This window comes from Neolamprologus multifasciatus, chromosome 8, assembly GCF_963576455.1.
Source record: "Neolamprologus multifasciatus chromosome 8, fNeoMul1.2, whole genome shotgun sequence".
NCBI lineage: Eukaryota > Metazoa > Chordata > Actinopteri > Cichliformes > Cichlidae > Neolamprologus > Neolamprologus multifasciatus.
Window position 1 is genome coordinate 1,759,202 of NC_140446.1, and position 22,073 is coordinate 1,781,274.

Here is a 22,073-nt window from a genome sequence, read left to right on the forward strand (position 1 = left end):
CACACCTTGTGTTTGTAAGAAGCCACAAATCAGAAGAAGCAGCAGCTCAAAGAGCTTTTTCCCACAGACGATGAACTGAGCAGCTACACCACATTTTTAACACCAACCGAGTCTTAGAATTAAAACAGGAAAAAAGCAGAAGACTTCCACCTCTTTTCTCCACCGCCAAACATCTAACAAATCAATCCCCTGCTCACATTGCTGCACCCACAAACCTGTGCACAAAGCTGCAGGTGACGGCGTAGCGGAGCACGAATCCACAGGTGACCCTCAGCAGTGAATCTAATGTGCAGTTAATTCAGAGTTTGTTCAAAGGAGAGGCGGACCTTTGCATCAGCCATGATTACACGCCTGTATCCCATAACGACAAGGTCACGTTAACTGTTCTTACAGAGACAGGCGCTCGCTGTCATTAAAGCCACGGACTCATCAGGTACGAACACGTCAGGTGTTATAATGCTGACTTTTACCTCTTAACATCTACAAGGGGAGCAAACCCTGAGCTCCGGGGTGGGTGAGGGTCTGTTACATGCATTCACATGCCTCATGAGTGCTCTGCTAGTAGATTTAGATTAGGGTGAAATCCTGAAAATGACCCAGATTTCCCCAAAGCCTCCACCCTCCTTACAGCAGAGCGGGGGCACCCTCTGGAGGACGTGCCATCGTATCATCACCGCAGGTGAAGGCAGAGATGTAAACAGGCCGTTTCACACTCAGCATCCACAGCACTGCTGGTGCTGCACCGATCGCTCCGTCACCCCATACTTTACCTCCTCCAATCAGAGGAGCAACTCAGGCCCGACCTGGAGTGGCTACTAAAACCCTTCTCAGACTCGGAGGTGCTAATCTTCATCTACGCCACTTCACACGAGGCTGCAGACGCCTCACAGCGTGCTGGAGGTCAGCGCTTCATCCTGAGACTCGCTCGCTTCTTTCACTCGTGTGTCCTGCAGCTCTCTGAGCTCAGAGCAACGTTTACAAGACGATGCTGAGAGGAGACGAGTTTGTCCCACACCGACTGTAAACAGGCAGGAAAAACGCAACTGAAAGGAACAAGCTGTGTGTGTGTGTGTGTGTGTGTGTGTGTGTGTGTGTGTGTGTGTAAACTTGGCAAAGCTTTTAACAGGTTTCCATGACATTACTGAAGAGTGCAACTTTCATTCAGCTCGGTCTCACCCTCCTACGCCGTCATGTCGCGGCGCTAATGAATGTCTCAGCATCCAAACACACACACACACGCACACATACAGACACACACACAGAAGCCATTTGTGTTTCTGAGCCCAAGCCTCCCACTCTTTTACAGACACATGCTGTCAACCATGGACATTAACACTATTAGATAAACACACCTGAGAGAAGTGTCGAAGCGCACACACAGAGCAGCAGTATGTGTGTGTGTGTGTGTGTGTGTTTACTGTATTTACATTTGAAGTGTTTCTCTGTAGTTGTTCGGTGTTTATCTTTAAGGTTACTTTTTATTCTCTGCTATAATAATGTGAACTAATAATAATCTCAGTTTATCTTTAAGTGATATTTTTCCGAGTTGAAGCAACAAATCGCTCGTGTTTCCCATCACACCTCCACCTCAGCGTCTGTGCACGTCCGAGGGTTTGATGAAGCTGAAGCACGTAGAGGTGAAACGAGTCTCTTTGAACTATTTGCAGCACAAAAGTAAAAAGAAGCAGAAACTGTGCAGGTGGAGCAGCTGCTTCTCCCTCCATCGTTGCGCTCTCTGAATTCCCAGAGTGCCGTGTTTCTCCCTGACAATGCCTCGGCCTCAGAGCGCCGTTCTTAGCTTTGTTATCAGCGTGCTGCGAGCGGGCAGAGGAACGTCTGACTGTTTCATCTGTGCAGATAAAGAGGGCCGAGCCGCTGACGGGCAGCTCGGGACGTTTCTAACACACCTACTCATTGTTCGCTCTCAGATAAGACGCTTCACGCTGTGGCCGTCCCTCCGTCTGTCTGCACTCACAGGTCAGTGTGTCCAGAATAACCTGGAGCAGCAACCACAGAGGCAAACAGGCGTAGCCTCGGATCACCCTGTGATCACTGCGATCACTGACACTTACAGCGAGCTTGATTATGAAGCTCAGATGTTAAACACTAAAGATTAGAGCCGCTGCTCCGAGCACACGCGTCATGGAGCAGCCGTCATCCTGCAGCGCGTGCTGGTTCCTGTCGCCGCTCTGCACGCTGCATCTCTCGCTGCCAAGTAACAGCTCTCGCCGACTGCTTTCCTTTGCGCGTGTGGCCAACAATCACACATGAATTATGATGATGAATATTGACCGGATCAAAGGCAGAACATCACAAAGATACCGTTTCATTTCTGATCATGAACGAGCCTTAAGATCAAACTCTGTGTGTAATCAGAGCTTTTGTTGTTTGATCAGCTGCAGGTTTTTGGTGCTGTGTCATGTGCTCACACACACACAAACACACAACCACACACACACTCCTGGGAGGCAGAGCTGCTCACATCTATGAGGTCAGAGGTCCTGAAGACTGAGTCACACACACTGCCACAGAGAAGCTAAATAAATCATACAGTAAAGTGCTCACACACACACACACACACACACACACACACACACACACACACACACACGACTTCCTTCTTTATTGTTTTTTATTCGTCTCTTCCTTCCTTTTCCTTCCTTTCCATCTTTCTCTCATCCTTTATTTTTCACACTTTTCCTCCTTCTTTCCTCGTGTTTTCCATCCTTTTTCTTGACCTTCTGTCATCACTTCTTTATTGCTTCTCCTTCATTTCTCTCCTCTGTGCATCCTGCTCCCTCATTTTCATTTTCTTATCTTTACTTTTCTCTCGCTCGTCTTTATTCTGCACACAAACGTTGGATCACTGAAAAGTGTTACATACTTTTCTTCCCTTACATGATCATGTTAACACGCGTTATTGTCTCCACAGAGATGAAAACTTCAAAGCTGCAGTCAGCACACAGATATCATCATGCCTCATATCTGCAGACTTCCTGCACAAAACGATGCTAATGCACGTCAAACGTTCCAGAAACCCGTTAGCCGCTGCTCTGCAGGTGGGGAAGCTTCAAGCGGCTCTGCTTCCCGTCCGCAGGGCGGGAGCAGCTTTAACTTTTCACATCTATGGAGGAGATCTGCTGATAACTCGACGTCTCCTTGCTCTGATGCTTCCTTTTATTAAGTCGCAGATCTACTGATGTTTTCATCACTTACACTCATCCTCCCGAGTTATTGTTGTTATAGTTTAAGTGTAGCGGCTTACACGTTCACCTCACAGACACGATATTCCTGGTTCGATCCCAGGAGGATACACGGATCCGCTGGGTGACGTTCATCTGACGGTGTCGAGTTGTTCCACAGATTCAAACTTTCTGATGAAGAGCCTGAGCTGCTGTTTGTAACCCCCCCACCACACACACACACACACACAGTCACGCTTCAGTAAATAATTCAAATTATACATACGGCTGTTTGATCCACGGACAAAAGTCGCTGTGAAACAGCTTTGTGTGTGTGTGTGTGTGTGTGTGTGTGTGTCAGAAGCCTCCATCTGTCACTCCAGGTGGCCGCTCACACCTGGGCACACACAGGCTTACAAATGATCAGTGATCCGGCGGTGCGCGTGGACGTGCAGGTTGGACAAACAGAAACACACACACTTTCACGTCCACTCGCTCCGCCTCCTCACGCGCTCCTTCGTTACTGCCACTCATTATTTTTTGATCCATCTGCAGACTCTATTTTCCGCCGCGCTCCCTCGGCTCGCTGCTCAGCTACGCTCAGGTGTTTGCGTCACACTCTGCTCTGCTGTTATTTTGCACTTTGTAGACGAGTTTTCTTTGCACACACGCTCCGTGTTTTTCACCAGCTCAGCTGTTTCCTGCATGCATTCACTCATTTCTTCAACAAATATTTTTGCCCCCTGTGCACTCGCTCACTTGCTGCAGACGTGCACTCAGAAGCACAAATCTCTGCCCGACACTTTTATGCACTTTGTTTTTATTTTTGCTTTTACTTGCTGGTTCGATTCAGCCATTAAATACTTGAGTTGGCTGAGGGAAGCTTCAGGGTTAATGAGGAAATGATGAGTCAAAGATCTCAGTCATCGGGGTTATAACCAGTGCTGGGCAAGTTACTTTGAAAAAGTAATTAATTATAGTTACTTCTTCAAAAAAGTAACTGAGTTAGTAACTGAGTTATAACATTCTAAAAGTAATTAATTATAGTTACTAGTTACTTCTTCAAAAAGTAACTGAGTTAGTAACTGAGTTATAACATTCTAAAAGTAATTAATTATAGTTACTAGTTACTTCTTCAAAAAAGTAACTGAGTTATAACATTCTAAAAGTAATTAATTATAGTTAGTAGTTACTTCTTCAAAAAAGTAACTGAGTTATAACATTCTAAAAGTAATTAATTATAGTTACTAGTTACTTCTTCAAAAAAGTAACTGAGTTAGTAACTGAGTTATAACATTCTAAAAGTAATTAATTATAGTTACTAGTTACTTCTTCAAAAAAGTAACTGAGTTATAACATTCTAAAAGTAATTAATTATAGTTACTAGTTAGTTACTTTTTTGAAGTAGTAACTAGTAACTATAATTAATTACTTTTAGAATGTTATAACTCAGTTACTTTTTTGAAGAAGTAACTGAGTTATAACATTCTAAAAGTAATTAATTATAGTTACTAGTTACTTCTTCAAAAAAGTAACTGAGTTATAACATTCTAAAAGTAATTATAGTTACTAGTTACTTCTTCAAAAAAGTAACTGAGTTAGTAACTGAGTTATAACATTCTAAAAGTAATGAATTTTAGTTACTAGTTACTTCTTCAAAAAAGTAACTGAGTTAGTAACTGAGTTATAACATTCTAAAAGTAATTAATTACTTGAAAAGTAACTATTGCGTTACTTTAAAAGAAACGCTTAACCCTCTGGGCTCCAGGTCATAATCGGCCATTTTTAACTACGTTTGATGTTTCCTCCACATTTTACCCTTAAAAACGATTTACTTTGCCTTGTTTGGTATCATCCTTTTCAGCACAACCTCACGTGTCTGAATTTACAGTTATGTTTTCATTTTGACTACTGTATTAACACAACTGATCTAAAATCAGACAAAAAACATAAAATCAGAGTGGAAAAAGTTATATTTTTACTGTAACAGCAAAACAACAAAGTTATTTGCAGCCATTTACCTTTTACCTTGATTTTTTAAATAATCATTTCAAACTGTTTACAGAACAATCAGCTGTTCTTCAATAAGACGCCACAAATTATTTGTGCCACTCCAAATATTTCTGTCCACTATAAAGGAAACATCACAGCTGATACCTGCAGGTCTGACAGCAGCAGGTGAGTCACTGCTGTTTCTACCTGGAGACAGCAGTCGCCTCATTGTTCTGACACACAACACCAAACTATCCACAACACTACACACTAACTACACAAGACAACACATTAACTACACACTCCAAACACACTAAACGTCACAAATCTCTCACATCTCAAAACTCTCTCTCACTCCTAAAACTTCCCGTTTGTTTGTTTGTTTGTTTGTTTGTTTGTTTTTGCTCATAAGCAGAGAGTGCTCACTGCGCTGTCCTTAGACAGTAAACGTGACGAAACTATTGAGGAAAAAACGCCGCATATATCTTGTTTATCACGACTCTGGTTTTACTGGCCCATCAACACAGTTTATAAACTGGTATGTGTCACCTTGTTGCTTTGTCTGTAAGTGGTCATGTGATTGACCACGACTCCTTTATTCTCCCTCAGTCAAACAGCAGCACCCGTGCGATTGTTTTGCCCCCTGAGCTCCAGCTGTTGTGATCATCGTCCACAGGAGCGCGCAGCTGCTTAAAGCTGTAGTATCCAGATTACTTACAGCTACTTCCTGCAGCTGATATAAGAAGCTGTAACCTGAACACAGCTTCAACCGTCTGTTTGTTGAAACATAGTAACGGACCGCGTTTTCTAGTTAGTAACTGTAACAGCGTTGTAACGATAGGAATAGTAATTAGTTAGATTACTCGTTACTGAAAAAAGTAACGCCGTTACTCCCATCACTGGTTATAACCCAGCAGAGCACAGACAGCCAGAGGAAACCAGCAGGTTTGACAAACAGGACTAACTGATGCTTCAGATGAGAACTGGACGCCCCAACACACGAGCTCAATGTGGATCCCAAACTACGAGCACAGGAACAAAAACCTGACTTCATCTAAATCTGGTCAGTTTTTCCCTGATGTCCAGACAGACTTTTAAATCTCTCTTATTCTCTCAGAACTTTAATCACGACACTCTACGCTGAGCAGACGGCAAACACCAGCTTCTCTTTCAATCTGACCTGAAATTCATGCTGAGGATCATTATCGACGATGAAATCTGAGACAGCGGCTAAAACCAGCAGACACGTCAGGGGAAGAGCAAGACCTCCCGGAAAAATCTATAATGTAAAGTTAAACACGGTTAAATATAAAGTTACTAAGACCTCAGAGGGGCCGTGTGGTTACAGGGAGCCATTTATCTTCCTTCAGACACATTAAGCACAACACACACACACACAGATCGCACTCATCTGCTCACTTCGTTGCATTTTTAGGCGACTTTTTGCAGTAAACACGCCAGAAAAAGCAGAGCTGGACCGACCTGCTGGATGAATGTGTGCGCTCCGTGTGGGCTGAGCAGCAGGATGGCTCTCCTCAGTGTGTCTCTGTACCGATTGAGCTCCTCGGTCCTCATGGTGGTGAAGAGGTTGGTGAAGATCTTACTGATGTTCCTGTCCACTCTCTGCAACGCCACGTCGACGCCCTGGCGGGACGTCTGGTCGAGGAAACCCTGCAGGCCGCGGATATCTGAAAGACGAAAACACAACACAGAGTCAGATACACACAACTGTGATGTGCTACGGTCAGCAAAGGCATCACTGCAGTCTCATACAAAGTAAAGAAACGATCGTGGCCAATCAGCAGCCAGCGACAGACACTTGAGCCCAAACTGATCAATACAGTCTTTGTGAAAAACATATGCATCAACAGCAAAGGGCCATTAGTGCACAGCACACAGCAGGAATATCAGCAGCGAGCTCTAACGCCGTCTCTCAGACCTCTTTTACATGCATGACTCACTGATGGTGTATTTGTAGCTCAAACTTCAGCAGGAACCGAAAAGGGAACAATTATCTAAATCAACATTTCTTCCACTGAACTGACAGAAAAAACAGACTGAAACCTCGTGACTGCAGCCTGGAGCAGACCGGGAGGAGATCACAGCATGAACCCGTCTATTCAAACATCAAAAACAGCTCTATAACTCCATCTGCTTTCAGAAGGAGATCGGTATCATGATGCAGAAGGAAGGTTGTAGGGAAGGAGTCAGGATGCATGGCAAACAGAGGAGTCTTGGAGATGCACATACGCTGTGCCATCATTTTAAACCACTGTGCAGGTATCAGGGGTAAATCAGCGTTAATGGATTAATATGAACAGGCACATTTTTATCCAAATCGTGACCTTTTCCTGACCTCCTGAGTAATAACTTGCAGTAAACAAAGAGTGAAATCAAAGAAAAACTGATCCCAAGGCCCAGAGCTCTCAAACAAGATACTTTGGTGTCACGGTTTGATATTGTTTTGATACAAAAAAAATGTTCATGCCTTTTTAATTTGTTATTTATTAAAATTATAAATGTACAGTTTTTAAATGTAATGTTGCTGAAACAACAAAGTAATAAAAATAAATCTATCTGATGGAGAAATCCCTCATCTTTGGAAAAGAGAGTTTATTACAGAGAAATGTCTCTTTCCAAAATAAAAGCTATACTATACGCTTCTTCTGGGCTATATTCTCAGCAGCATATTAAACATATCAGGTCCCCATAAGGAGAATCATGTGCTAACGGCTGTCTAAATGACTCGGCTAAAGTTTGTAGCATGCCTGCTTGTTGTTTTTGTCTGCTTCCACTTGTCTTTGCACTAGGATGATGTCGGAGTAAATGTGCAGTCATATTCGTTGTGTTCCCACTAGTGCTGTCAGCGTTAATCTGAAATGACGTTAACGCCACAACACGGCAAATCTCCCTTAACGAGCTACCGCGGATCACCCCGTGCGTGGGGCTGGACGGCCAACAGTTAACGAGCTAACTGCGCTAACGCACTAGTTCCCACTCATGTAATTGAGCATTGCGTGGCACATCCAACATACTGTTTTACTTTAGTCCATGACGCGCTTACCTTCAGGGTCATACGTCACATGAAAACCAAAATAGTTCCAAAGGCCAGATCTGAATGAGGGTGGGGGAGGTTCAATTTGCCATGTTGCAACGACCTTAGCTTCTGATTTGCTAGCTTGCACTGCGCTCATTGGATCTGCGCTCGACAGTGCAGCCTAGGCGGAGTAGTCGAACGCAGATCCACTGAGCGCTCAACACAGACAGCATCATCAGAAGAAAAGTTGATAAAATAAATTAAAAATTTTGTATTGTTCGATACATATGCGTACTGAACTGAAAGCACTGTATCAAACGGTTCAATATCAATACAAGCACCCCTAGTAAACAGCAATCACCGGGTTAACAATCCTGTGATTTATGCCACCGCTACACTGCTCCGACCGCCTCCCACTGTCGACTTTATTGCTCTTTTAAATGGTAATGGTAAATGGCCTGCATTTGTATAGCGCTTTTCTAGTCCTTAAGGACCCCAAAGCGCTTTACACTACATTCAGTCATTCACCCATTCACACTCACATTCACACACTGGCGATGGCAAGCTTTTAGATCTGTTGCTACAGGTCTCCAATAGTACCTCAGCTGCTGTATCATTAGATCATTAGCACTAGCATCAAAGAACACAAGTGTGCACCTTTAAACAACCAGTGACTCTGTCAGAACTGCAGGATTTAAACATTTGTCCACTTCAAATTAACAGTCATCTCCATTAAACATCATTTAGCTAAACGCAGCTTCGACATCAGAGGGAAATCGTTTCCTTCATCTGGTCATTGAAGCTAACCAAAGCTAAAGTGTCCACAGATAGTGATGCACAGTCTCTCTTCATGCTGTGTGAACCTGCAGGAAAACCACTGATGCTCAAACTGGTCAATGCTATCCCAGAAAGCTCCACATGCAGATATCTGCTCATCAGAAGTGCTAGAAGCTGTTGTCAACGATTGTTCAAAGCTCAGAGATTCAAAAGTCTCCAAACTTTATTTCATCTTTGCTGATTTCTGGACATTTATTCATGACCAAAGTGAGCAAAAACAGACTATCAGAGAAAAAAGGAGGGAGCTGTGATGACGTGAAGGACATGTCGGAGCTAACTTGTTCTCAGCAGATCTGACTAAGAGCATCATTGCTATTCTGGGCCCAGCCCTGCCACTGAATCAGATAGCATCTATCCATATGAGAATATCGTTTTGCAGACTCTTCTCCAAACTGCCAGGGAAGTTTCTCTTTCTGACATTCAGACAAGGCAGCTGTGTTGCGTTATGCTCCGTTATAGCTAGTGACAGGTTGTTTGGCCTGAACATCTCTTCCTATTTTCCCTCCTCTCCTTTCCCCTCCCTCCATCTTTTTCTGTCTATTAGCACTGACAGCTGGCTTGTACCGAACCCTGAATGACTCTGACCGCCACTCTCCACTCCTGGAGTCCAGCTGTTACATCTCATCTTCCCTACCTTTGCAGGGCTTTTCCCCCCCCACATTCACCACCACTGCTCTTATTCTCTATTACATTTTCTGTCTCATCTGTCAGCCAGCCACACTTTCTCATCACCTGCCAATCACTGCAGTGGACCAGTCACTTAGCTGTAATATAGTATCTCAAAAATCAGAGCCCTGAGGTAGTTTACCACTAATTACAGAAACGTTAGTAGTAGCAGACACGTACTAAAAACAGCTCTGCGCGTTATTTGTGAAACTGTCAATCTTTCTACTGTTCTTCTAGAAATTATGAAAAAAAACCCCTGAAAACAACAAACGAAGCTACGTATTGAGCAGCTTTTTCTTAAGCAAGCTATAATTACCTAAATTATATCTACTTAAGGTGATGAACATACACTATTACAGCTTCACGTGCATCTTTATTAGGGTTTGACTGCACATAGGCTGGACGCGGTCTGTTTAAAAGGCATCAGGTGCTGCCGTTTTAGCAGTTTTAGCATAAAATCATGCTCTCCTCACCACTATCAAAAAATAAACCATAAGAGTTCAGGATATTTGGCTATGTTGCTTTATTTACACATATTCTGCCCCCTAGTGGTCAAAGTTTGCTCAACACAGCTTTAAGTGTAGGGCAGGTGCAAACTTTCTAATGTCTTTTTCAATGATTAATGATATTATGAGTATTCATGTATCATTTATCATTTTTATGTTGAATCATACCAACCGTGCACATTATTGTTGTACATTATCTGAAGCTCATCACTTTCTTTATACTGCAGTTTGCAACTATATGGTAACCACTTTCTTCTGCTGCTCCACTATATTTTCAGCCATCCTGCTCTCAGAGTGTCTGTCATCAGACCTCTTCAGAAATCTGCTGGAGGAAAAGAGAAAAGAAAAAGCCCTCATTTTCTTGAGCTCAAGCACTGGAACAACACAAGTGGAGGGACTCGAAAGCAATTTAGCGAGCTCCTCACCAGCCACAGTTCAATTTCTCCACAGCCACTTTGAGCAAGGCACTGTGGGGAACATACTCCTCTCTCCGCAAGAATGCCGGCACTTATCTCTGCCCCGTCACCGTCACACCGACCTCTCCTCTGCAGCCACTTCAAATTGCCAGGTTGGCCACCAGTCACAGAAAGCACTTCAGATTCAATTAAGATTCACACCGTGTGGAAATATGTGGGCCGTCTCTCGTGCGCTGTGCAAATACCCCACAGTTACCTTGTTCAGCTGTGCAGACAACAGTAGTCATATAGCAATAATATAAGACAATTAAAGGAAAGTGAAAGTCGTGCATTTTGCTGCCTATATTTGGCAGATTTCAGCACACTTGGGGAGTTTTTGCCCAAGTGCCCTACATTTCCCAGAATGCACGGTTTTGTAAGCTTTTTCTGGGTTTTGTCCTCGCTCTCTTCCCCACAAGGTCCAAAATATGCCGCCCGACTCCTTTCATCCATCACACACAGTTTCATGCCTGCTTTTCCTGTTGTCAAAGTCGGGTTATTTCTTTGGATCTTTGCAGTTGCAGCTATAAGGTCTCACACTACCTCGCTGGCCCAAATAACAACCCATGTTATGTTCACTGTGATGGATTATTGATCTGTGGCAGTTTCTCTGTAACAGAAACCAATGGCTGTGTGGAAAGAGGAAAAGCAAGAGGAGAAAACATTTTAAAAGTTAACGATTGCACAAACCAGCGGCCAAGCTGCTGGCCAATGGCGAGTCCCCGGTTCACCTCCTGGCTGGCTTGACGTTTGCTGCTTGTCATTCACTTGCTCCGTTCCCCAAGTTTCATATCTCTATTGCATCTATTCAATAAAGGCAGAAGGCCAAAAAACAAGCTTTAAAAAAAATGAGAAACAGAAGCATTACATTATCGTTTGGACAACAGCCATTGGTGATATAAATCATCCATGATTTGGATGCCCAAACTGTAAGGGTACAAGGGCACACTGGTTGGATCTGCCTGAATTTTTAATCTAGATTAAAAACCTCTTTGAAAAGTTCTCATACGGCAGCGGGTTCGCGTGCATGCATCATTTGGTCCTGAGCTAAAAGTTCTAATTTAAATGAGTAGATGAAATAAATCACCCCGAGACAATATGCTGAAAGTATTATTAAACTAACAGAGACAAATTACAGCGTCCAAGCCCCAGAGTTTACGGGATAAAGGAGATAACACGAACTAGAATGAAGCTCATCTCGCCTGCTGTCAGGAAACACTGCAGGGAAAGTTGGCATTTATCCACACTGAGGATTTTTCACAATAAAGATTTCTGGGAGAGTGCCATACCCGTCTATGTCACCTGCTCGTCTCTCCCAGGAATACATTACTACCTGCTGATGATCAAGGAACACATTAAACATCTTCCCTGCTATGAACAAGCACTAGGCGAGTGGCTCCAGCAGATCCCAGGAACAGCATCCAAGATCTCTGTCCAGAAGAGCGCAGTCCTAGGAACAGCTACGATACTGCGCAGGACCTTCAAGCTCCCAGGCCTCTGGTGGAGGACCAAGCTTGAAGGATAGACCAGCATATGTCCTGAACACCTGAGTATGAGTGGAATCTAAAGATGAAGCTTGTCAGACACGTGCTGTATGACGTTACAGGAGCCTGTGCTAAAGAAACATGTTTGAACAAACTCTGAAAGTTTTCTGTCCCATCTGTGAAGAAGGTAAATGTGTGTTTGAAGACCAACAAGATATGGAAGAGATGCTGCAATGTATTTACTTTAAAAGCAAGATTTTATCAGCTGTTTTTGAGCTGCTGTCTAATTTATTTCCTCATCCCTATCTCTAAAAATGGACCATGTGCCTCAGCAGTAGCTAAACTTTACTTTCAAGCCATCTCGTCTTGTGATTTGGAGATATATACTAGAGGTGGGAATCACCATACATCCCACGATACGATATTATTGCGATTTTTAAAAATATTTTGCGATATTCAGATTCTGTACATAAAGGTAAACTTTATCAATCATCATTTTCTCTAATATCAAAGTCTCACACTCAGTCTTTCTCTCATTTCAGTTTGATTGTTGACAAACTGAACGGTTTGTATTACAGTCTAGTCCAACTTAACTGAATCAACCATCTGGTACAATTATAGCTATTCTGAACTATGCAGTTTATGAAAACTATGCAGCCCCTTCAGCAACTGAAGAATTTGAAAGTAAATTAAAACAAAATATAATTTTACATTAAATAAAAAAGTTTTAAACTTAATTAAAATAAAACATGTCTTAAATTAAAATAAGTAAACTGTCATGTTTATTGCTGCCATAAAAAAGTTAAACACATTTGGACAGTGAAGGAATGTCAGGATTCTTGCTCAGAAAAAGGATCAACATGCTCTGAAGTCAGAGCACAAAAACCTTTTTTTGTAACAAAATATCAATTTCTGCTGTCCCTGTATCCATACATTATTAGCAAACAAAATATCACAATGCTACAAAGTATCGATTTTTTCCCCACCTCTAATATATACTGTATATAAAATGGAATGTCAACAACGCTGACCTGGGTGTGAGGAAATTTACAGGTAGCTGGTCACGTGGAAGTCAGGAGCCTGTGCTAAAGAACATGTTCAAATAAACTCTGAAAGTTTTCCATCGCATCCGTGAAGAAGGTAAACATGTGTGTTTGCAGATGAACAGGATGTAGAGGAGGTGCTGCAGCGAAGGACAAACAGTCCAACAGTCAGTTGTGAATCAGACAGGAACTAAATCAGACAGCCGCTTCAAACCAGCTGAAAGAGTCTTTGTTTGAAACTCTGTGTGCGTGTGTGTGCGTGTGTGCGTGTGTGTGTGTCTGTGTAAATAGCCAGCCTGCTCTGCCACGTTAGGCCATGAGCAGAGGTTACAGAAGTTTATATACTAGCACATTATCAGCACCATGATGTCGTCTGGTGTAATCGACCAAACAAAAGTTCACTTTTCTCATTTTCTAACCTGTTCTTAAACTTCTGCCATCAGATAAATCTGAAAGTAAACGTATGCTGCTTGATGCTGCTGTCAGGACTCTAGACCTCTGTTTAAGTTTTCCAGTGCTGATGTTGTTGCCAGGTCCACATTTCCACATCCATGTGGAGTTGGTGTGTCTGCTGAGCAAGTTTGGCGGCTGGCTTTCTCCTAACTATGCCCACCACAAAGACTGCTCTAGACCCTGAACACCAGCCATCAAGTCAATCAACAAGAGACAAAAAGTACAAGACAAACTGCCCCAATCCTGCCGAAACTATACCACAACTCAGTGGTAGCCCCGCCCCCACCTGAATGGCCCACCACCCCAAATGTCCTGCAGGTTCCTCAGAATTAGGCAGAAATGCTTTGAATTCTAAATTTACACCTTCAAGCTTCACTCACTGCGCCCCACGTCTTCATCTTTGAAGTCTCACTGAATTCAAGCGGGTCAAGTAAATGAGCTCTCCTCTGCACTGTCCCATGATGCGTGCATCACAGCAGGAAGTATCGGAGGCGTATGGGATCAGCAAATAACTAACACGATATTTAGGATGTTAGCCTGAGAACATCCTGGTTGTGGTTTTTGGGGAAACTTGAAGCGTGTAATTTTAGACAGTGTAAAGAGTGGCGTGACTCTGATGTGTCTGCCCTCCTGCAGATATAAGCAGGGACTCTGGGCGACTCTGACACACTGAGGGAGAACAGCCGTGGGGTGTCTCTGAAGCGTGTTCAGCTCCAACTGCAGGTGACTTCACACAGGTAGTAACGTAGCAGTGCTTTAATATTACTGCCAAATAGAGTGTATGAAACTTTCAAGATAAGCAGACATTGCTGTAAATGCGTTAAAGGCAGATTAGATTTCAATGATTGAATGAGGTGATCCTCACAGTAATCCTCTCCTTTCAGATCTACATCAGCAGATACTAACTCACACAGAAATCTGACCATGAAGGTAAGTTTGTGACCTTAAATCTTTCTGGTTAAGTATCAGTGTAGGAGTGAGTGGTGGTGACCCTCCTGCCCCTCGGTCTGCTGTGATCGCCTCATTAAACAGAGTTGATACCTAAAACTCCGCCTTCATTGTTGAATGTGTCTGTTTGATGACTTTACCTGAGCAGCACTTTACTATCAGAGCCTGATGCCAATCATGTAATGAAGGAAGGGACACAAATTATACTGGATATCATTTTAAGAAGTACTAAAGTAATAATACATAGAGAGTGAATAACTTTATGTAGAGTGTATGTCATTTTAAGTCGTGCATAACTTAGTGTTTTACATGAAAGGGGGCAGAATTTACACGTAAATAATTCAGTAATTTAACAAGTTCTTTAAGTAATTTTTACCAGTGTGTAAATGACTTCATGTTAAACTGCATACAGGTGCAGCGACTGCGTGATGTAGACGTTTAACATTAACTTATGACATTTTTATTATTGCACAGATGTTGCAACAATCAAAGATCTTCTTCCATTGCATAGAAAACTGAGCAGGACTGTTCCCCCTGTACGACTTAGCAAAGTAGGCTGATTAATGGATGATAAGAATGTAAAGTGAAACGTTAATCATCTCCACACTGAGTCTGTGCTCCTGAAAGTATTTACACTGTAAGATGAACGTTTTCTTGGCTTTTGTTCCAAGAAGTTACTCTTTACTTAAAGTACTTTCTATTTACAGTAGAATTATTTCTTCTTCTTGTCTCTGTTCAGGACATACGTCAGTATGGTTGTTTCCGTATGCTGCAATAGTTTTTAGTAGTTATAGTTTCTAAATGATATTGTTTATCTGTGATCGATCTGTTATTGATTGCTCCTGTCCTGAGGACAGATGACACCAGAGTACTGCAGTTTTGGTGGGCGGGTCTTGTGCCGAACTACCACATGTGGACATTTGCACAGGTCACCACATTTTAGGGATGCACCGATACCACTTTTTTGGAAACGAGTACGAGTACTTGCATTTCAGTACTCGCCGATACCGAGTACTTAATAAAAACATGATTTCAATTTACAGGTAACAGCTTTAGTCCTATAATTTAACAAAAAGAAACAAACAAGGGACTGGTTTGGAATTAAGAACATTTATTTAAAATGAAAAGCATGTTGTTTGCAACATATTACAGAATAAATAATTATAAAAAAAAATGTAAACAGTGACAGTGCAACTCAAGTATTGTTTTCAGTTTATTGTAAACTCTGCCGCTTTGGACAACACAAGGGGCATTAATAAACATCTTTGCTATTTAGTGCGTCGTAGCTGCTCACTTTTTTAGTTAGTTCCTCAAAGGGGGCGAGGACGGCAACAGTCGTCTCCATAAGAGCCCATTGGTGAGCGGTGAGATAGTCAGGGAGTTCGTGCTCGGACACGCCCAGCACTCGCTTTTGCTCAATGAGGGACTGGAGCATGTAATACGTGCTGTTCCAGCGCGTCTGTACGTCCTGCTGCAGTCTCTTTATTGGCTGGTTGAGCTGTCCCTGAATGTCCTCGAGGCGGGAGTAGGCTAAGGCGGATTGTTTAAAATGCCCAACTATTCTCCGTCCCACTGCTGTAGCATCAGCTATGCTCCTCTGTGCTAATAAGCGTGGGTAAATAAGCGTGGGTAAATAAGCGTGGGTGAACTCTTTGTACTCGTTGTCATGTTGGGATTTTGGTGCTTGATTAAATTACTTGTGTTAAATGCGCTACCTTTAGGGCCTCTGGACAATTTCGCTGAGCACAATTTGCAGTCCGCCTTTGTTTTCGCGTCTTCGTTCACTTTGAAATAGTTCCACACGGCTGACTTGTCTCGCCTGCCCTTCTCTCAGCTCTGAGCTGCAGCCGGGACCTGGGGGCGGGCACTCGGGGCCTGGGGGCGGGCACTCGGGGCCTGTGATTAACCCCTTACATGCCGCTCAAACATAGACAGGTCTCAGACCGTGGTATCGGTCCTCGGTATCGGGGGACTTTTAACGAATACGAGTACTTTAGAAAATGTGGTATCAAGACCACACCGATACCCGATACCGGTATCGGTACCGATACCGGTATCGGGTATCAAGACCGATACCCGATACCGGTATCGGGTATCAGTCTTGATACCACATTTTCTAAAGTACTCGTATTCGTTAAAAGTCCCCCGATACCGAGGACCGATACCGATACCCTATACCGGTATCGGTATACCGGTATCGGTATCGGTGCATCCCTACCACATTTTAACACACTGGGTCACCTCAGGTGTCACAGGCCACTTATCTAATCTGTGAATATTCGAGCTAATCATTTATTTATTTGATTGAGTTTTAATGAGCCATCAGTGTTTCATTTATGAACACAAGCCATCGAAGGTCTCCGTGGTAAACTGTGAACCTGACAAGTCGTTTTGTAGTTTGATCTTTTTCACACGTTCATGTTTTAGTTGATGTTAATGACACTATTTCGTGCACTCTTCACATAATAACACGAATTCACCTACACACACTTGCCCGGGTTACTTTCTGTGCTCCAACAAATCTCAAGCAGAAGTACGACGACGTTTCAGTTCAGTCTAGTTTCATTTGTAAGGCACCAAATCACAACAGCAGTCACATCGAGGAACTTTATATTGAAAGCTAAACACAATACAAACTGATCAGAGCCCCTGTGGCTTCATAACGTTGGGCGTGTTGAAGGAGACGTGCACGTCGCTTCAGTTTGTCGCAGATCAAAGTGACATGAATTTGATTGTGTTCCAGTTTCTGTTTTCAGTGTAAAAGACACCTAGCAGCACATTAGGACTAGGGATGGGTATTGATAAGATTTTCACGATTCCGATTCCATTTTCGATTCTTTATCGATTCTTTTAAAAAAGGAGAACACTAAGGTCGATTAGCTCAGAACTTTGTTTTATATCTTCTCTTTGAACAAGAGAGAAATTTAGGAGTAACATGGCCTTACAAACCCAACAGTGAGATCTTAACAGATCCACAGCCTACGGCTCTTCAATGGGGCGTCACAGGGTCCCCAGGGAAAAAATTGTAAATGTAAAATAATAAAATAAATATTCTTCTGTAGCAATAACAAAGTATAACATAAATTATTCTGTAGCAATTACACAAGAATATCCAGTAATGTCCCTGCCTACAATTAAACACATTCACTTACTGAAAATCATCTGCTGTGGCAAACGGCTGCAAGCCTTTGACCACAAACTGAGTCTCTGCTCGGTGACATTCGTCTATCCTGCCTGAAAGGAGACGCTACGGTAGACTGCAGCGAGAACTGCAGCATCTGAGCCAGACTCTGTCTCATCATGGTCACCTAAACGCACAGTAATGGCAGGTTTGTAATAAGGCAGATCGCACTAACATAATCTGCACTGTTAGTTGATTATTTACCTGCATTAACGGGAGAGGACGTGCAAACGTTACCGCTGCTGCTGGGTTGAGATTCACGAATCCGGAATTAAAAACACGACATCCATTTAAGGTCATCGCGTTTTGTGACCAAATGCTTTTGCATATTCGTAGTGTTTCCTCCCTTAAATGAAATATCTACTTTGCAAGTATTGCAAGTTGTCCTGTTGTCATCCGTTCTCGTAAAGTATGACCAAACTTTTGAGTGTTTGCGCCGCTTAGGCGCCGTGTTTCCTGCCAGGTAAATGACGCTCCGCAACATGGTGACATCATTCAGGGCGACTGGAATCGATAAGGGAATCGTTTGCAAAAATGGCAAACAATTCCAAGGAATTGAAACAGTGGGAACCAGTTCTCGATACCCATCCCTAATTAGGACCACGTATATCGACATGTGTACATTTCCTGCATCATCAAATGTATCCGCGCACATTTCAGCAATAATGTGATTCATAGTTTTAGCTGCTGTAACTTCACAGCTGGGCTTCAGTCAGTGGTTTAGTAGGTTTGAGCTTAACAAGCTGCACATATAAAACAAAGCAGCAGAGAATCTAAATGACACTAAACATGCTGTAAATAAAATAGCCAATGAAAACACCTCCAGCTCATCTTAACTCTGAACATAGCCTGCTCCTGAGGTCTGTGCCACCAAGCAGGACTTCCTCTTATCCAGGTAACTTAACCCTGGATTTTCTGGGGATGGTTCAGGATGGTTCATGTACTGTGCAGGTCAGAGATCAACAGGAATGTGAAATAATAACAAAGCATGAACTCACTTTACAATGAAAAGCAACAGGACTATACTAAGGAGTGAGCACAGAGAGGGGGGTTTGGCTGAACCACACCCTGTGCAGACTAAACAAGACTTCAGCACAGCTGAGAGGCAAAGCTGAGGGAGAATCACAGGCTTGTTGAGCTTGGTAGGAAGTGAATATTGTGCAAATGAAAGGCTTCTTCTCTGTTCCAGCTGCCAGCGGTCTTCATCGTCCTCCTCCTCGCTCCTGTGTTGACCAGCTGCACGGAGCTCATCCAGCCGAAGGACTGCAGCGACATCCGCCGCCAGGACAGTAGCCAAAGTAGCGGCGTGTACACCATCACCATTGGAGGAAGGTTTGCGGTGCAGGTACAGTCCGCCCTCTCTGGGACTCTGGGTCCTGTTCATGTCCACGTCTTTAAGCAGCTAGAGTGTGACAGGTGTTTGTGTGCAGGTGTACTGTGACATGGACTCACAAGGAGGAGGCTGGACGGTGAGTGCTTGTAACTAAAAAGTGTCAGCGCGGGAACATTTAACAGCAGCACTGCTGTAAATCCAGATCTGTGCTCCCTGAAACAGATGTGTTTTTGCTGCCTCCTCCCCCAGGTGTTCCAGAGGAGGATGGACGGCACGGTGAACTTCTACAGACCCTGGGATCAATACAAGATGGGCTTTGGTGATGCTGCTGGAGAGTACTGGCTGGGTGAGAGTTTTATTTATGATCTGCAGCTCTGTACCAAACAGCCCTGCATGTTTCTGACTGTGTGCTTGTGTGAATGTAGGTCTCAATGTGATCAACATTATGACATCCAAGCAAAAATGGGAGCTGCTGGTGGACATGGAGGACTTTGAAGGGAAGAAAGTGTTCGCTCGTTACTCTTCATTTAAGGTGGATGCTGAATGTGACGGATACAAACTGACTGTTACTGGATTCAAGGACGGAGGCGCAGGTGAGTGAAGTGACACAGGGTCAGTGTAGCATCAGAATAGAATAGAATAGAATACGCCTTTATTGTCATTGTACATGTACACTGACACAAATGAACAGGAAAGATTAACAAAGAAGAGGAATGGGTAGAATGGAACAGGTGGTGGGCGGGGTTTGAGGGGTCGCCTGTGAGTCTCTGAGACAGGAGGATCTGGCGATGGCCTCCAGGAGTGTCAGAGGGCAGCCAATGATATTGTGGGCAGTGTTAATGACCCTCTGTGCAGCCTCCCTGTTCTCAGTCGTGGCCCCTGAGTACCAAACACCAGGCAGGATGATATGCAGATGACACCCAGCTCTATCTGTCCATGAAGCCAGATAACACACACCAATGAGTTAAACTGCAGGAATGTCTTAAAGACATAAAGACCTGGATGGCCGCTAACTTTCTGCTTCTTAATTCAGATCAAACTGAAGTTATTGTACTCGGCCCTGAAACTCTTAGAAATATGGTATCTAAGCAGATTCTTACTCTGGATGGCATTACCTTGGCCTCCAGTAACACTGTGAGGAACCTTGGAGTCATTTTTGACCAGGATATGTCCTTCAACGCACATATTAAACAAATATGTAAGACTGCGTTCTTCCATTTGCGCAACATCTCTAAAGTTAGAAATATCCTGTCTCAGAGTGACGCTGAAAAACTAGTTCATGCATTTATTACTTCCAGGCTGGACGACTGTAATTCATTATTATCAGGATGTCCAAAAAACTCGCTGAAAAGCCTTCAGTTAATCCAAAATGCTGCAGCAAGAGTCCTGACAGGGACTAGAAAGAGAGAGCATATTTCTCCTGTTTTGGCTTCCTGTTAAATCCAGAATCCAAAATCCTGCTCCTCACATACAAGGTCTTAAATAATCAGGCCCCATCTTATCTTAATGACCTTGTAGTACCATATCACCCTATTAGAGCACTTCGCTCTCGCTCTGCAGGCCTACTTGTTGTTCCTAGAGTATTTAAAAGTAGAATGGGAGGGAGAGCCTTCAGTTTTCAAAACTTTGGATGTGAGGTTGTCAGGACCATAGACACACCTGCAGTTTAACTACTTGGCTTGTCTCATGTGCCTTCAGGGATAAATAAAGCTGGTATCAGCTACATACCAATAAAAATGACTTTAGTGTGTGACGAAGTCTCCCAGTTCACATGAACAAACTGGAGTCTGTCAACCACATATGATTCAAACTGTGCACCTGCTGCTTTTTACTCCCCAGTATGAGTCCAGTCTGTGTCATGGCCCACTGAAAACACTCCCAGTACACATGCAGACCAGTCTGACTGGGATTAGTGGTGATTTTGTGATTGTTCATCTGTGTTTCTGCAGGAGATGCCCTGCATACTCACAATGGACAGAAGTTCTCCACATTTGACAAAGACCACAACAACTGTGCAAAATTATATCTGGGGGCGTTCTGGTACAACAACTGTCACTATGCAAACCCTAACGGGGTTTATCGTTGGGGGGCTGATGGTACTATCTTTGCTGTTGGTGTGGAGTGGCACCAGTGGAAGGGTAATGATTACTCTCTGAAGACCATCAGCATGAAGATCCGTCCTGTGCAGTAAATCTGCAGGACAAACACAGCAGAACATTTCGTGTTGATCTCTCTTTTCTCTCCTTTATCATGTAATCCCAGAGAATCTTTAACTTTCAGAGTCAGTCGAAGACGTAAATATTTCAGAAGAGCAGTCAGAGTGTGAGTGAGCAGCTGTCAAACAGCTGCAGGTGGAGTGAAATGATGGACGGAGACCAGTATGAGCTGATGTAGTTCACCTGTATGAGAGCAGCTGCAATGAACACGTTCCTCCACTAGAGGTTTCTGCTGTGAGTCTCGGTCCACTGAGTGCATGTGTGTGCTTTCAGGGGGACCCGGACTCCACGTTGAGCCTCACACTGTGACAGGATGTTACTGCTAGTTTAGGTTTGGATGTTGTCGGCTGTCTCAGAAGCTCTCGGTTGGTCCAGATGTTCCTCAGTCTGCAGCTCAGCACACTCAGATTTAACGTCTCACTGACTGTTTGGTGGAGGTCTGATAGCTGGTGTGAATCATTATCTGCTGTATCCTGATAATAAATGAGAAGCAAACAGCTGAGGTGTTCTCGTGGTCTTTGTGTGTTTCTGTCTGGATGCTCTCTGCTCACGAGTTTGAAGGACGGAGTCGCCCTCACGCTAAAGCTCCACCTGCTTCAGGGTGAAGACACTGATATTAATATTCAATATTTCTATACCTAAAGTTACACAACTGGATTTTACTTGTGAGAAATTCATACTGAGCTTGTCTCAGACTTATTAATGAAACAAGCAGAGCGAGTGCATGTACAGCACATCTA

The 22,073-nt window shown here is 43.4% G+C and overlaps 2 protein-coding genes across 5 annotated transcripts in view; one reads left to right on the forward strand and one right to left on the reverse strand.

Moving 5' to 3' along the window:
- The window catches only part of grid1b (glutamate receptor, ionotropic, delta 1b), a 668,767-nt gene that overhangs the window by 195,556 nt on the left and 451,138 nt on the right, over positions 1 to 22,073 (reverse strand). For all 3 annotated transcript variants that reach the window (XM_085170470.1, XM_085170471.1, XM_085170472.1), the window contains one exon: positions 6,657 to 6,862. In XM_085170470.1, coding sequence (XP_085026596.1) covers positions 6,657 to 6,862 — 206 coding nt within the window. The remainder of the gene's footprint in view (positions 1 to 6,656; positions 6,863 to 22,073) is intronic.
- LOC146512087 (microfibril-associated glycoprotein 4-like) lies at positions 14,250 to 21,830 on the forward strand. 2 transcript variants are annotated; one of them, XM_085170531.1, is made up of 7 exons: positions 14,250 to 14,378; positions 14,540 to 14,585; positions 18,974 to 19,129; positions 19,215 to 19,253; positions 19,367 to 19,463; positions 19,543 to 19,710; positions 21,067 to 21,830. In XM_085170531.1, exons 2-7 carry the CDS (start codon positions 14,580 to 14,582, stop codon positions 21,306 to 21,308), a joined length of 708 nt encoding a protein of 235 aa, XP_085026657.1. In that variant the 5' UTR covers positions 14,250 to 14,378; positions 14,540 to 14,579; the 3' UTR covers positions 21,309 to 21,830. The 2 variants fall into 2 exon arrangements, with proteins under 2 accessions (XP_085026657.1, XP_085026656.1); XM_085170530.1 differs by having other exon boundaries at positions 14,262 to 14,392.